Genomic DNA, 16,790 nt, shown 5'->3' on the forward strand with positions numbered 1-16,790 from the left:
CTGCTATATTATGAAATGTTTGTGTTCATTACAATACATGTATCCATATAAAATACAGTGCATCTCCACGTCGAGTCATTACATACATCTTCAGGTCCAATCACCTCCCATTGAAATCAAACTCCAGCTGGTCGAAGAGACTCATACAGCAGAGCGAGCATGTCCTTCATTTAGCTTCTGAGTGGCGCAGCAGTCTAAGGCACTTCTTCTCAGCGCAAGAGGCATCACTACAGTTCCTGGTTCGAATCCAGGCTGTATCACATCCGGCCGTGATTGGGAGTCCCATAGGGCGGCGCACAATTGGCCCAGCGTCGTCTAGGTTTGGCCTGAGTTGGCTGTCGTTGTAGATAAGAATTTGTTCTTAACTGACTTGCCTAGTTAAATAAAAGGTGAAATTATAAACATAAAAAACTACAATATATATATAATTTTCTACAATTTAGAAATTATTTAAATAAAAATCACTTAATCACTTAATGAAAGGGGCTGTTATAGTGAAATGTCAGGGTAAACTGAAATGAAAGGGGCTGTTATAGTGAAATGTCAGGGTAAACTGAAATGAAAGGTGATGTTATAGTGAAATGTCAGGGTAAACTGAAATGAAAGGGGCTGTTATAGTGAAATGTCAGGGTAAACTGAAATGAAAGGGGCTGTTATAGTGAAATGTCAGGGTAAACTGAAATGAAAGGGGCTATTATAGTGAAATGTCAGGGTAAACTGAAATGAAAGGGGCTGTTATAGTGAAATGTCAGGGTAAACTGAAATGAAAGGGGCTGTTATAGTGAAATGTCAGGGTAAACTGAAATGAAAGGGCTGTTATAGTGAAATGTCAGGGTAAACTGAAATGAAAGGGCTGTTATAGTGAAATGTCAGGGTAAACTGAAATGAAAGGGCTGTTATAGTGAAATGTCAGGGTAAACTGAAATGAAAGGGGCTATTATAGTGAAATGTCAGGGTAAACTGAAATGAAAGGGGCTGTTATAGTGAAATGTCAGGGTAAACTGAAATGAAAGGGGCTGTTATAGTGAAATGTCAGGGTAAACTGAAATGAAAGGGGCTGTTATAGTGAAATGTCAGGGTAAACTGAAATGAAAGGTGACAAACAGTCAATTACTTCGGGTATTTTTGTTTTTATAAGAACATCCTAACATACAACAAAGAAAAATAATGCTACATTGATGAAATAGTCCATAGACAGTTGAAAGATTCTGTGGATGAGATGATTCGAAACTTTTGCCAGTTGGACATAGCACAACCAGCATAGGCATATAGCTAATGATATTGGTATTTGTTTGGAAACTTCATTGTAACTATGCATTTATCATATCACTTGTTAAAAGGGGGAATAGTTCAATCAAGTTGATCTGTAATTGATTTGACCGAGGTAAATAACAAAATCCTCGAAACATGTGTAAATGTGTTTTTCCTTCCACCCAGTGTTTTGACCATAGACATACATTGGTTGTGACACGATTATTTTTCCTTTAGTGCTTTCATTCTGGTGGTAGACTTTATCTACAAATACATACATAATGATCATACTACTAATAATACAAGCCTAATGGTTTTTCTGCTAAAGAAATACATGTATTTGCATCATATTTAATGGACGTACATATTTAACTGATGCTAAGGTAGGTGAACAAGCTTTCAATATCATTCTCTCTTTCTCAATTCATCACCTTTCTCTTCGGCTCCTTCTAAAAACGTATTGGAGAAGAAGGTCTGACAGGCGGGACCTTGGAACTTCTCTTCCAATGAGATTGAGAAGAAGGTCTGACAGGCGGGACCTTGGAACTTCTCTTCCAATGAGGTTGAGAAGAAGGTCCAACAGGCGGGACCTTGGTACTTCTCTTCCAATGAGGTTGAGAAGAAGGTCTGACAGGCGGGACCTTGGAACTTCTCTTCCAATAAGGTTGAGAAGAAAGTCTGAGAGGCGGGACCTTGGTACTTCTCTTCCAATGAGGTTGAGAAGAAGGTCTGACAGGCGGGACCTTGGTACTTCTCTTCCAATGAGGTTGAGAAGAAGGCGAGGTGATTGGAGAACAGAAAGGAGGTGATTGGAGAACGGACAGAAAGGTGAAATGGCAACCATTAGAGCTCCAAGGTGAATCTGGTTTAGCCTAGGTATGACATGGACACAAAAAATGTATAGAAAAATAACCTATATCTTGGTCCCGTGTTCCAACAAGCCAATCTCTTCTACATCAATGAGTAAAACATTTACACTTTAAAAGGCCCAGTACAGTCAAAAATGTGGTTTCCCTGTGTTTTATTAACTTCCCACACTATGAGCTTGAAATAATATTGTGAAAATTATGATAATGCCTTTTTAGTGTAAGAGCTGTTTGAAACGACCGTCTGAACTGTCAGCCTGTTTTGGTGGGATGGAGTTTTGACCTGCCCGGTAACATCAACAGGCTGTAAAATTGTCCATTTTCAATGTTCCTCTCCCCACTCAGACCACTCCTAGACAGTCCCATCAAAATTCTTGCTTGAGAAATTGCTCTTTGTCTCAGAAGTTATTTTTGTTCCTTTTTAACCATTTTAATTGAAAACAAATCATAATAAAGGTACTTAATTATTACTCAGAAATGATTTGATATTGAGATAAAAAACAGCTGCAATGGACCTTTAAGCCCAAGTTTCGTCTGAATGGAGTAAACTAGTCAACACCTTGTTCAATAAACACGTTCATTTTCTGTTGGTGCAGTACCAAACTCTACCCACTGGGGGGCACTACTGTCCCCCCCTGATATCAGGAGGTCTGAGCTGCCTCTCTCCCTCAGCCAGGAAGATCTGCATGGCCCTGTAGAGCAGGTGCACCCCCAGCTCCCTCTTCCTCTTCAACTGCCACGTGGACACCACCCCGTAGTAGTCCCCTCGCTTCTGGTTGGTCAGCATCTTCAAGCCTGCAATGGGAAGGTTTCTTTTGTTGAAACTGTTTTATCTTATTTCGTTGCATTCATTTTAGTTTCGTATATAGGCAAGACAAAAAAACATTTTAAGAATTTGTAGGACAAAAAAGAAAAAAACTTTAAATGAGACTTAAAATGATACATTAGAAAGAAATTAGGGAAAAAAATAGACCTAAACACTTAAAAGTGTTATGTAGTTCAGGATGCAGATCAAATCTCAAGATATCCATCGTAACATTATGTATTTTTTTAAATGTAACCTTTATTTAACAAGGCAAGTCAGTTAAGAACAAGTTCTTATTAACAATGACGGCCTACACCCACCAAACTCAGACAACGCTGTGATACAGCCTGGAATGGAACCAGGGTCTGTAGTACTGAGATGCAGTGTCTTAGACTGCTGTGATACAGCCTGGAATGGAACCAGGGTCTGTAGTACTGAGATGCAGTGCCTTAGACCGCTGTGATACAGCCCTGGAATCGAACCAGGGTCTGTGATACAGCCCTGGTGATACAGCCTGGAATCGAACCAGCGTCTGTAGTGACACCTCTAGCACTGAGATGCAGTGCCTTAGACCGCTGTGATACAGCCCTGGAATCGAACCAGGGTCTGTAGTGACACCTCTAGCACTGAGATGCAGTGCCTTAGACCGCTGTGATACAGCCTGGAATCGAACCAGGGTCTGTAGTGACGCCTCTAGCACTGAGATGCAGTGCCTTAGACTGCTGTGATACAGCCTGGAATCGAACCAGGGTCTGTAGTGACACCTCTAGCACTGAGATGCAGTGCCTTAGACCGCTGTGATACAGCCCTGGAATGGAACCAGGGTCTGTAGTGACACCTCTAGCACTGAGATGCAGTGCCTTAGACCGCTGTGATACAGCCTGGAATCGAACCAGCGTCTGTAGTGACACCTCTAGCACTGAGATGCAGTGCCTTAGACCGCTGTGATACAGCCCTGGAATGGAACCAGGGTCTGTAGTGACGCCTCTAGCACTGAGATGCAGTAACTTAGACTGCTGCGCCACTCGGGACCCATAGAACATAGAAGTACAACCAGGCTACATAAGATGTTTTCCTCTCCTCGCCTCCCTTTCTCCATCTTCACTGACCGAACTACACCAGTGAAAGGAAATGACTGAAAGGAATCCTCAAAATATCGACTTGTTTTGTAGCCTGTATTTTCAGACGAGTAAGAAAGAAAAGAAAAAAAGGATTAGTCACTTTAGACTACTGAGATGGACCCCAAATACAAGAAAGGTCACTCACCAATGGCGTCCACCATGACGGCCTCACGAGTGTAGGCCTCCACGGGGATGACGTTCTGGAAGCAGTGCAGAGAGATCACCCCTGCTCGGCCTTCCAAACCTGGAGGATGTGCTGCACCTTGGAGCATAGTTTCTGTACCCCCCCCCCAAAAAATAGGAGGAACGATATGGACGTTAACATATATATTTTTTTATTTTTACCTTTATTTTACTAGGCAAGTCAGTTAAGAACACATTTTTATTTTCAATGACGGCCTAGGAACAGTGGGTTAACTGCCTGTTCAGGGGCAGAACAACAGATTTGTACCTTGTCAGGGGTTTGAACTTGCAACCTTCTGGTTAATAGTCCAACACTCTAACCACTAGGCTGCCGCCCCATTGATGTGGACCACATCCCATTTCACATGACTTTACACTTCAGGGTCATTTATATTACATTTGAACTTTGGTTAGTCATTGTTGTTTGTCAAGACAAATTCCCCAATTCCCCCACTGCAACCAATACTGTCTTTTACAATACAACCAACCAACAGGAGGAAACTACATAAACCAGGAAACGAGAGAAAAACAACAAAACGGATACGAACGGTTCAAATGTAGTTAAAGAAAATGACTCCAACCTTAGAAGTCTTGTCTCCTCGGTGGTAGTCGAGAGCCTCGTACAGATGGCTGTAGGGTCGGGAGCGCTTGCCCTTGCCCACGTAGAATATAGCGCTGATGAAAGTCTGAAAACAATCCAGAGGGCTCATGGAATGACTCCGATACGGTAGGTTCTTTGTTACTCTGATGCAGGAAAAGGTGCCGGAAGAGGAACATAGATAATGTTGTTTAAAAATGACGCAAGCTCAATATCAAATTTGCCTATTTGCAATGAGTTTCATTCCATTGGAGGAGAAGGTCCAGGGTGATTCGCCTGGTGAGAGGATGCAAGGAAGGATTAATTTAGGCATTGGAAAAGCCAAACGATTACAACTGACCTGGGGTCCAGTAGCAGATAGTTGAAGCTGGACTTGATGACGCCCTCCCGCCACTTCCTGTTCTGGTCTGGTTGGTCAAACTGCTGGCACAGTGCCAGCTCGTCGTCCTGGCAGTCGGGCAGCACCAACGTCCGCAGGGCCACACACAGCTCTGGACTGTGTCCCTGCGCAGGACCTAAAAACACACATAACTCAGTCAGTCACCACAGCAGAAAAGAGTAGCATTTACTACTAGTTCATTGGATAATCTGTCAAAAGGTGGGTAAACACAACACCTGACTGGGTGTGAGCGAACCAACCACTTTAAGCTAACAACTAACTTGCACCAAGTCTGGAATCAACAGGACCCTTAACATCTTCCTGCCTCAATCCAGAAGATAAATAGTTAACCAAATAGCTACCTGGACTATCTGCATTGCACCACTAACTTTTTTTGACACAGCACATAAGCTGCTGTTACTGTTTATTATGGACTAGTCACGTTATCCCTACCTACAGAATACACACTACATCACTAAAAGGATGTGGACACCTGCTTGTCAAACATCTCATTCCAAAATCATGGGCATTAATATAGAGTGGGTCCAAGGCTTTCCACTAGATGTTGGAACATTGCTGCTATAACAGCCTCCACTCTTCTGGGAACATTGCTGCTATAACAGCCTCCACTCTTCTGGGAACATTGCTGCTATAACAGCCTCCACTCTTCTGGGAACATTGCTGCTATAACAGCCTCCACTCTTCTGGGAAGGCTTTCCACTAACAGATGTTGGAACATTGCTGCTATAACAGCCTCCACTCTTCTGGGAAGGCTTAACAGCCTAGATGTTGGAACATTGCTGCTATAACAGCCTCCACTCTTCTGGGAAGGCTTTCCACTAGATGTTGGAACATTGCTGCTATAACAGCCTCCACTCTTCTGGGAACATTGCTGCTATAACAGCCTCCACTCTTCTGGGAACATTGCTGCTATAACAGCCTCCACTCTTCTGGGAACATTGCTGCTATAACAGCCTCCACTCTTCTGGGAAGGCTTTCCACTAGACGTTGGAACATTGCTGCTATAACAGCCTCCACTCTTCTGGGAAGGCTTTCCACTAGATGATGGAACATTGCTGCTGTAACAGCCTCCACTCTTCTGGGAAGGCTTTCCACTAGATGTTGGAACATTGCTGCTATAACAGCCTCCACTCTTCTGGGAAGGCTTTCCACTAGATGATGGAACATTGCTGCTGTAACAGCCTCCACTCTTCTGGGAAGGCTTTCCACTAGATGTTGGAACATTGCTGCTATAACAGCCTCCACTCATCTGGGAACATTGCTGCTATAACAGCCTCCACTCTTCTGGGAAGGCTTTCCACTAGATGTTGGAACATTGCTGCTATAACAGCCTCCACTCTTCTGGGAAGGCTTTCCACTAGATGTTGAACATTGCTGAGGGGACTTGCTTCCATTCAGCCACAAGAGTATTACTGAGGTTGGGCACTGATTTTGGGACGATTTGGCTGGCTTGCAGTTGGCGTTCCAATTCATCCCAAAGGTGTTCAAATGGAGTTGAGGTCAGGGCTCTGTGTGGGCCAGTGAAGTTCTTCCACACCGATCTCAACAAACCATTTCTGTATGGATCTCTCTTTGTGCACGGGGGCATTGTCATGATGAAACAGGAAAGGGCCTTCCCAAACTGTTGCCACTGAGTTGGAAGCACAGAATCGTCTAGAATGTCATTGTATGCTGTAGCGTTAAGATTTCCCTTCACTGGAACTAAAGGGGTCCGAACCATGAAAAACAGCCCCAGACCATTATTCCTCCTCCACCAAACTTTACATTGGGGCAGGTAGCATTCTCCTGGCAACCACCAAACCCAGTTTAGTCTGTTGGACAGCCAGATGGTGAAGCATGATTGATCACTCCAGAGAACACCTTTCCACTGCCCCTGAGTCCAATGGAGGTGAGCTTTACACCACTCCAGGCGACGCTTGGCATGGTGCTTGGGGATCTTAGGCTTGAATGGCTGCCAGGCCATGGAAGACTATTTCATGAAGCTCCCAACGGTTATTGTGCTGACTTTGCTTCCAGAGGCAGTTTGGAACTCGGTAGTGAGTTTTGCAACCCGAGTAAGGGCGATTGTTACACGTTTCAGCACTCGGCGATCCCTGTGAGCTTGTGTCCTACCACTTCGCAGCTGAGCCGTTGTTGCTCCTAGACATTTCCACTTCACAATAACAGCATTTACAGTTGACCGGGGGCAGCTTTTGCAGGGCAGAAATTTGACAAACTGACTTGTTGGAAAGGTGGCATTTTATGACGGTGCCACGTTGAAAGTCACTGAGCTTTTCAGTACTGGCCATTCCACTGCCAATGTTTGTCTATCAAGATTGCATGGCTGTGTGCTTGATTTTGTACACCTGTCAGCAACAGGTATGGCTTAGATAGCCAAATCCACTAATTTGAAGGGGTGTCCACATACGTTTGTAAATATAGTGCATCTACCTCAATTACCTCGTACCCCTGCACATGGACTCAGTACTGGTACTCTGTGTATATAGCCATGTTATTACCTGGGACTCCCTGTATATAGCCATGTTATTACCTGGTACTCTGTGTATATAACCATGGTATTACCTGCTACTCTGTGTATATAACCATGTTATTACCTGGGACTCTGTGTATATAACCATGGTATTACCTGCTACTCTGTGTATATAGCCATGGTATTACCTGCTACTCTGTGTATATAGCCATGTTATTACCTGGGACTCTGTGTATATAACCATGGTATTACCTGCTACTCTGTGTATATAACCATGTTATTACCTGGGACTCTGTGTATATAACCATGGTATTACCTGCTACTCTGTGTATATAGCCATGTTATTACCTGGGACTCTGTGTATATAACCATGGTATTACCTAGTACTCCCTGTATATAACCATGTTATTACCTGGTACTCTGTGTATATAACCATGGTATTACCTGCTACTCTGTGTATATAGCCATGGTATTACCTGCTACTCTGTGTATATAGCCATGTTATTACCTGGGACTCTGTGTATATAGCCATGTTATTACCTGGTACTCCCTGTATATAACCATGTTATTACCTGGTACTCTGTGTATATAGCCATGTTATTACCTGGTACTCTGTGTATATAGCCATGGTATTACCTGGTACTCTGTGTATATAACCATGTTATTACCTGGTACTCTGTGTATATAACCATGTTATTACCTGGTACTCTGTGTATATAACCATGGTATTACCTGGTACTCTGTGTATATAGCCATGTTATTACCTGGTACTCTGTGTATATAGCCATGTTATTACCTGGTACTCTGTGTATATAACCATGTTATTACCTGGTACTCTGTGTATATAGCCATGTTATTACCTGGTACACTGTGTATATAACCATGTTATTACCTGGTACTCTGTGTATATAACCATGTTATTACCTGGTACTCTGTGTATATAGCCATGTTATTACCTGGTACTCTGTGTATATAACCATGTTATTACCTGGTACTCTGTGTATATAACCATGGTATTACCTGGTACTCTGTGTATATAACCATGGTATTACCTGGTACTCTGTGTATATAGCCATGTTATTACCTGGTACTCTGTGTATATAACCATGTTATTACCTGGTACTCTGTGTATATAACCATGTTATCGTTACTCATTGTGTATTTATTATTACGCGTTATTACTTTTCTATTCGATCTCTCTCTGCATTGTTGTGAAGCATGTCACTGTTAAGGCGTCCCATCAGAAACTGTTCGTGGTCTTCGGCAAGTTTGTTTTTTCCGGTGGTTCGTGTACACAAATATTTTTTTCTTGTGGTGCGCCAAATTCAGTAGCTGAAGTCTAGAGCCCCTTCATCAGCGTTTGGTCAACAGTAGAGATTGTTGTTGTTATTCAATGAAGGAGGAATCTGCAAATTTTTTTCACTTGAGAAATACTGAAACCAAACATCTTTTGTCAGATGTAAAATTGCGAGACTAAGATCTCCTCAACAAAAATGTTAAAATGAATGACTCGAGTTATCTTAATTGTGATTATTTTGAGGAAGTGTATACTGGCTACGGTGTCTCAAAATGGACAAACAGTACTATTGCCATTTTCTTCTTGTTTTTCAAGTGAAGGTCTTTTAAGGGAGTGTGCGAACACACTCGTTCGGGTTCGTCTACATGTGACCAATAAAATGTTATTTGCATAATCAACAGTGTTAACCCCCTCCTTTACATCTCTGATCTAACCTTAATGACGTCATCATGAAATTGGATTGAGAGTTAACACAACTGAAAGGAGCATTACCTTGTGGTTGGTCCGGCAGTTGTTGTTGAGTGTCCGGCTCCAGCAACAGCCGCCTTAGCCTCTGCATGTACACCGGCCGGGTACGATGACTTATGGGTCCCGGACTCTCTCCCATCTCCACAAGCCTGCGTCTCAGCTCCTTGTCCGTCAGGCATTTGGTCTCTGACCAGTCCTGAGCCACCACGGGCTCCTGGTTCTCCTTCCCTTTGGCCACCGTTCCTCCACCACCCTGCAGGGAGCGCCAGTCGTACAGCACTGTGTCCTCGCTGCTGGACGTGCTCATGCTGGAGCTGAGCGAGGTGTTGGCCGCAGGTGGGACGTGGGTCTCGATCAGTTCGTGACCCTGCTCCGTGTCCGTGTAGAGGTACTCTACCGGTTCCTCCTGGTCTGGTATCACAGGACGTCCGCCTGGGGTGTAGGAGAGGCTGGCCAGCCGCTGGGGCTTGTGGAAGCGGGAGAGTCGACTCATGCTGTAGCGCGGGGTAGTGCCTGGGGTCGAAGGGGGCTGATCTCTATTTGGAGAGAAGTAACTGGAGCTGGATGAAGATGGAGTCTGGGAACTTGACAAAGATGAGCTTGAGTCGGCCTCCTCTGTGGTCCAGGATTCCTCCCCTCTTGGCCCAAAGCTACCAACTGTCCCCTCCTTGGTCACTGCATCACTGGAGCTGGACAAATCGTCGGTTAGAAATTCACCACTTTCAAGAACGTCTTTTCTCAGATAAGTGGGTAAAGACTCTTTGTGAGGATTTTTTACAAAGTAATTATCAGGTAAAGATAATTTGTCAGCTGAACTTGGAGTTACGATGACTGTGTCAGCCATGGTTTTAGAGATGAGGGTGTCCGCTTGGCTGGAACTAACACAAGAACTCTGACCTCTGTCGACATCGGCGATGATGAGGGTGTCCGCTTGGCTGGCACTAACACAAGAACCCTGACCTCTGTCGTCCTTGGCGATGATGAGGGTGTCCGCTTGGCTGGCACTAACACAAGAACCCTGACCTCTGTCGTCCTTGGCGACGATGAGGGTGTCCGCTTGGCTGGCACTGACATATGACCCTTGACCTCTGTCGGCTCTGAGAGTGCTCGATTGAGGCTCTTGGCTCTCGTAGATGACTAATGAGTCCCCAGAAGTACTACCTGTCCTGTTCCCAGAAAAGACTGGGGTGCGACTACGACCGCATGGCGTGTGGTAAAAGACGTCGCTGTCTTGCGACTTGATGTTTTGGCGGCGTGTGCGTGTCGGCGTAGGCAAGGTCTGCTCAAACAGTGAGGAGGTGGAGAGGAGGCTTTCGGGGGTCTTGCCGCTAATTACCGAGCAGCGACTCAGCCGCGAGTGCGTCCTACCAGTGACAAAGGGACTTGGGGTCAGAGGCAGGTCCTCCTCCAACGCTGGAGTAGAACCAGGTCTGGGAGTGCATTCAGTCAGTCTTGTTGACAACTCTTTAACATTACCCGCTAAGACAGCTTCTGGAAATATTTTTTCACAACCTGGACCTTTGGTTGGAGATATTTTGTCAGTCAATGTAAGGTTATCTACCATGGCTGGTAGTTCTACCATGGCTGGTTTTGACCTCTCTGAGCTGTTGGGAGTTTCATCAGTATCTACATTGTTAGTGTTCATAGGATTTTGTGTGTGTTGGTCGCCTTTGACACCTCTGCTTTTCACTTTATGCTCCTTGTCAGAGGGTGAGACCCGCCTGGGGGACGCCTCCAGGGTCGTAATGTAGTGGTCACTATCACAGCTGCTGTACCTACTAGCTCCGCTGCTACTGCTGCTGCTAGCAGAGCCACATAATGCTTGTTCATGGACCTCCACTTCTTCTACCTGGTTCTCAACGACTTCTCCGTTCTCTTCCTCAAATGGGAAGTGTCCAACAAATGTTTTTTCCATGTCGATCTCAGTGCACTCATTATTGTCCTTGGAGAATACAAACACATGTTCAGGGGACGTGACGTCGATCCCCTGGTGATGTAGGACGGTGGCCATGCGCTCTGGATCCAGGAACTCTGAGTATTCCGAGAAGTCGAGAGTATAGTCTTTAGTGTAGGCAATACCCTGACCCCCTGGCTCCCGCCTCGGAGATTCTGAACTAAAAACAGGGAAGTATTCGCCCACTTCCTCTCTGAAGCTCACACTCTTGCGTCGTGAAAAGCAAGGAGGGAGAAGGTCCAACGGAGGAGGAGAGAGTTTGTTCCTGTTTACAGACCGATGCAGCGCACTGCAGTCAGCGAGTGGTACTTCCTCCCGAAGTACAGGAAGTGCGGCTCTAGGACCTGCGACGGACATACGAGTGCTGGATAACATTGATGGAGGCTCCCAGTCAGAGTCCGTGTCCCACTCGTTGGTGTGGCGCACCTCAGGGTTAGATTTATAATCAGAAGCCCATGAATGGGATCTTCTTCTCCAACTGTGCCTGTTGCTAATAGCAGACAGTTCAAAGAACGAGGTCTGACGTGTGCTACTCAGTGGGCCCTCCCCGAAGTCACTCAGCAAGGACATGCTGTGAGAGATAACACTGCAGTCTTCGGAGTCAGTGTAGCTTGACGCGTCACCTTGGCCATTGTAAACAGCTGCAGGAAAATTGAAAAGGACAAAGTAATTAAGACTCTTCGAAATCCACCCTCCCTCCCTCCCTCCATTTCCACACCTCACAAAACATCTTACAACAGTCAGTCTGTGACCCAAGGGAATATAACCCACGGCCCTGGCGTCACTAGCGCCTTGCTCTTACCAACCGAGCCACACAGTGACGTGTCACAGAGTTTGCGATGTGAAGCATCACAAACGGTCCAGACAAAATGTCTTACAGTATTGGAATTGAGGCAGATCTTCCTCCTCTGTGTCCAAGGACTGAGACTGGTACTCCTGAAGGAGGTGGGCACATCTGCGGTTGTCCTGTTGTTGTGCCAGATCACCTGGTTTGTTCCCTTCCTGACGAGAGCAATGAGACAACATAAGGAGTAGGTGAGAATGATTGCCATACTGTAAATGGGGTTATGAAGAAGGAAAAAGTGTTGATTGTTTCAAAATCTGGAGGGGGGAAAAAAAGTAGATATTGTCCAGTGTTTAATTTCCTGGTAACATAGTGAGAATCAGATTTGTATAATTATTTTGATGATGCAAAGTTTGGTAACAGAATGACGGCACAAACTGTTATTCTGTTACCAACTTTGCATCTGCACTGTTCTTTAAGTAGATGTGTTTTAACAAAACAAATATAGTTGAAATTGGTAAAAGTAGAGTTTTATGGTTTGTTTAACTTTGCAATATTTTAACATACATTTTAAAGTGAAAAATCTCACTATGTTACCGTGGTATTGCCCTGTAATAATGACCACCACACCAGAACAACTCAAAGTAGGTGAGAGAGAGAGACAGAGAGAGGGAGAGGGAGAGAGAGACAGAGAGAGAGAGACAGAGACAGAGAGAGACAGAGAGAGAGGGAGACAGAGACAGAGAGAGGGAGACAGAGACAGAGAGAGAGGGAGACAGAGAGAGGGAGACAGAGACACAGAGACAGAGAGAGACAGAGAGAGACAGAGAGAGACAGAGAGAGAGAGGGAGAGAGAGAGACAGAGAGAGACAGACAGAGAGAGACAGAGAGACAGAGAGAGAGAGACAGAGAGAGAGACAGAGAGACAGAGAGAGACAGAGAGAGACAGAGAGAGAGAGAGAGAGACAGAGAGAGAGACAGAGAGAGGGAGAGAGAGAGACAGAGACAGGGAGAGAGAGAGACAGAGACAGGGAGAGAGACAGAGACAGGGAGAGAGAGAGACAGAGACAGGGAGAGAGAGAGACAGAGACAGAGAGAGACAGAGACAGAAACAGAGAGAGAGACAGAGACAGAGAGAGGGAGACAGAGAGACAATTGATTCATGTTGTTTTACAGAACACTGTACATAATAACATAGTTAATATGTAAATGTAACCCTCCTTTGCTCCTCCTGCTTTCTTGCAGCATTGTGACTATTCCAAGTCCTACAGTAACGTAACTCTACAGTAACGTAACTGATACCTACATTTTAAAGATAAGTGCAAATAAGCTGAGCGAAATCAGACCCAAATGTAATCTCTCCCACCTGATCCTTTAAGTTTGCGTTCCCTCCATTCTTTAACAGCAGTTTGAGATTCTGATAGCAACCCCATAACGCTGCTACGTGCAGGGGTGTCAAACCATCCGAAGACCTGGATGGAAAAAAGAAGCTAATTTGATGCAAAGCTTTGCTGCCTGCATGTTTATGACATGTTATAACAATGTAATGGAGCCGACAGGCATATCAGCTCAGATTCTAGCTCACAAGCACTTCACTACACCCGCAATAACATCTGCTAAATATGTGACCACTAAAATTTGATTTGATTCATATTATAGCCATGTCGCAAGATGTACGGAATGTCTAGCTATACAACATAATGGCAAGCAACATGATCTGCACATTGGAAAACAGTAGATAACATTTTTTTTACAGGAGAGCCTATTTAGTTGAATTTCGGTCTACAGTACCTGATGTTGGGGTCTGCCCCATGTTGTAGAATTAACTTTAGGCAGCGTATACTTTTCTCAGTCTCTTTGCCAACTGCCAAATGCACAGCAGCAACACCTTTACTTCCGACAAGATTGGGATTTGCTCCTTGTGCAAGAAGAATCTGCACGGTTCTAAAAATAAATGTTCAGAAAAGAGTCATGTTATTATTTTGTCAGACGTAGTGTTAAAATTGCACGTATGTAAATGTATTAAAATGTGTATAAACCTTACAGACAACAAGGTTAAAGTTACATACCATAGAAGTAAATAGTTAACTAGCCCCGTTGTTATCTAGCTAACTATAAATAGTTCCGTTACCTTCTGTACAGTAGCACATTATGATCCCCTTGCATCTGCGGTAACGTCAGCCGAGTATCTCTGGCCCTTCTCATTACTCTAATGATACATGCTTTCCATAGCTGTAAATTATGAAGCTACTGACTAGTAACGTTACAGTAGCACAGATGGATACTCCTTGGTAGTAACGTTAGCTAGTCAGGTAAAGAGATACAGCACATTACCTTGGTTCTCCGTCATTCACAGCTTTGCACAGCTGTGTTGCCAGACTGGTCTTGCTTCGATGCTGCATGACTCGCGTACTTCTGCAATATTTCGTCTGGTCATCAAAGCTTTTACTTTAGCTACCGAACTAAAAGCATGCAACCCAAGTTCTCGTGCACGCCGGATGCAATTTAATTGAGATTGATCGGTTTCGTTTATTTATTTATGTTTTGCGATTTTGATAAATACACATTTCATCTTCGATTTCCTTTCTTGGGTTGTTGTGTTGAAGTTCCCTCCAAGTTCATAAACCCCGCCTGTCCGTTTCCGGCAGACGAGATGCAGTATTGCGTATCGCTGCCTTTCTCAGGTCGCAGTGCGAATTACACATTTAAATATCTAATAGCCTCACAATCCTAGTTGCAGGCCGGTTTGAGTTTATTTTTTACAGGGACAGTGCACATTAATCAACGTTTCAGTAAAAGTGCCGGTTTTAGCCAGCTAATTTTCAACCGCAGTCCCTGGGCAGGTTATTAAAAACAATTACAATATAGACAATCATTGAGCAGCAAGCACACGCAGAGCAACATTGGACAAGCAAGACATAGCATACAGACAGCAACATAGGACAAAAAGCATCAAGACAAAATTCATAAAAGCAAACAAAGTGTTTCCACACCTCACAAGCTACAGACAACAGACAACATGGAAAGCGGCAATACACAGCTAGGGACCATGTTTACAAATCTGATGGACCTACAGCCATGTCTTCATGCATTTTGTGAAAATGTGAAACCACAACAATTTCCTTGCTATTTAGTTATGCCTGTCATTTGAGGGCAAAATTGTTACAAGCAAAAATGTGGTGACACCCAACTCAGCCATCTCACAGAAAAATGTCCTCCTATCCTCAGTATACCGCCTGCAATATAACAGGACATGCTTCACAATCTGTACCTCAACACATTCCTCACACCCCATCTGGGTTTTCCCCCACTAACACGAACCCACTTCCCAATCCACTATGACCCTGCATCAGCCTATTTTGCGCAGAAGTCCAATATCCCACCTACAGATAATACTGATTGGTTTAATCTAGTATCTGTCAGCATTCGGGTGGGCCGAAGGCCCATTCCATCGAAGACCTTCACCAAGCTCTGGTCCATCCTCACGTGCCTGAAGGAAGCACTGTGGTCCTCCCGTAACCTGCTGGTAGCGAAAAACGTAGAGACCACCCCCCAGGCAGTGGCCATGGTAGCCACGGAAGCCCTGGGGTGGTACGGAAGAAAGGGGGCCTCGACCCCAAGCGAAGGGTCCCCCACAACACCCTAGGTCCCGGCGGCCACGGCCTGACAACGCTGCAGCGCCTAGAGTGATGCGCCTAGGGGAGATCCCCTCTGGGCCCCGAAGGACGGGACGATGATCCATTCAGAAGAGCAGGATGAGGTGAACTTGATAAAGACTCACCCCGCTCCTGTACAAGGGACTGAAGACAGCCTTTTAACAAAGTGGCTTTTTAACATGTTTTCATGTCTTAAAAATGTTTTACCTTTGTTAGATCATTAGTACACATTTTAAATGGCTTTTACAGATTTGATGTATTTACAAGGAAAGTACTTTTATTCATAGTTGTTTTCATTGGTTTTAACAACATGTATTTTTTAACAAATTTAAATGTAACTTTCAAATGCTGTGTTTTATGCTTTGTTGCCGTTTTTATGTGTATAAATGATGTAAAAAATGTATGAGCTGTTTTTAAAGGAATTGTACCAATAAAAATTTTCCAAAAGAAAAAATCTGTCAGCATTCGGACCAATTAGACTTTACCTTCAAAACTTGGTGGCATTTATTTTTTATTTTACCTTTAGTTAACTAGGTAAGTCAGTTAAGAACAAATACTTATTTTCAATGACGGCCTAAGACCAGTGGGTTAACTGCCTTGTTCAGGGGCAGAACAACAGATTTTTACCTTGTCGGCTCTGGGATTCGATCTTGCAACCTTTCGGTTATGGGGTTTATCTCAATGAAGTAAAGAGGAATCATTTCCTTGTTTCGTTAGTTATGAGTTATTCTTAAATATTATTTCACCATGTATCTAGTTAACTAGATATAGATCAGTCAATATTTATTTAGCTAGCTATAGATCAGTCAATATTTATTTAGCTAGCTATAGATCAGTCAATATTTATTTAGCTAGCTATAGATCAGTCAATATTTATTTAGCTAGCTATAGATCAGTCAATATTTATTTAGCAATATTTATTTAACTAGCTATAGAT

At 44.0% G+C, this 16,790-nt stretch overlaps 1 protein-coding gene across 1 annotated transcript; it reads right to left on the reverse strand.

Annotated features, from left to right (window-relative positions):
- Positions 1-1,114: 1,114 nt before the first annotated feature.
- Positions 1,115-16,561, reverse strand: ankle1 (ankyrin repeat and LEM domain containing 1). Its single transcript, XM_064952605.1, is given in 10 exon segments — positions 1,115-2,912; positions 4,189-4,275; positions 4,278-4,320; positions 4,808-4,970; positions 5,165-5,339; positions 9,484-12,054; positions 12,292-12,415; positions 13,564-13,669; positions 13,989-14,141; positions 14,532-16,561. Coding segments are annotated over 10 exon segments (3,663 nt in total). The 5' UTR covers positions 14,600-16,561; the 3' UTR covers positions 1,115-2,739.
- Positions 16,562-16,790: the final 229 nt, after the last annotated feature.

The sequence above is a fragment of the Oncorhynchus masou genome, chromosome 31, assembly GCF_036934945.1.
Source record: "Oncorhynchus masou masou isolate Uvic2021 chromosome 31, UVic_Omas_1.1, whole genome shotgun sequence".
NCBI classification, from domain to species: domain Eukaryota; kingdom Metazoa; phylum Chordata; class Actinopteri; order Salmoniformes; family Salmonidae; genus Oncorhynchus; species Oncorhynchus masou.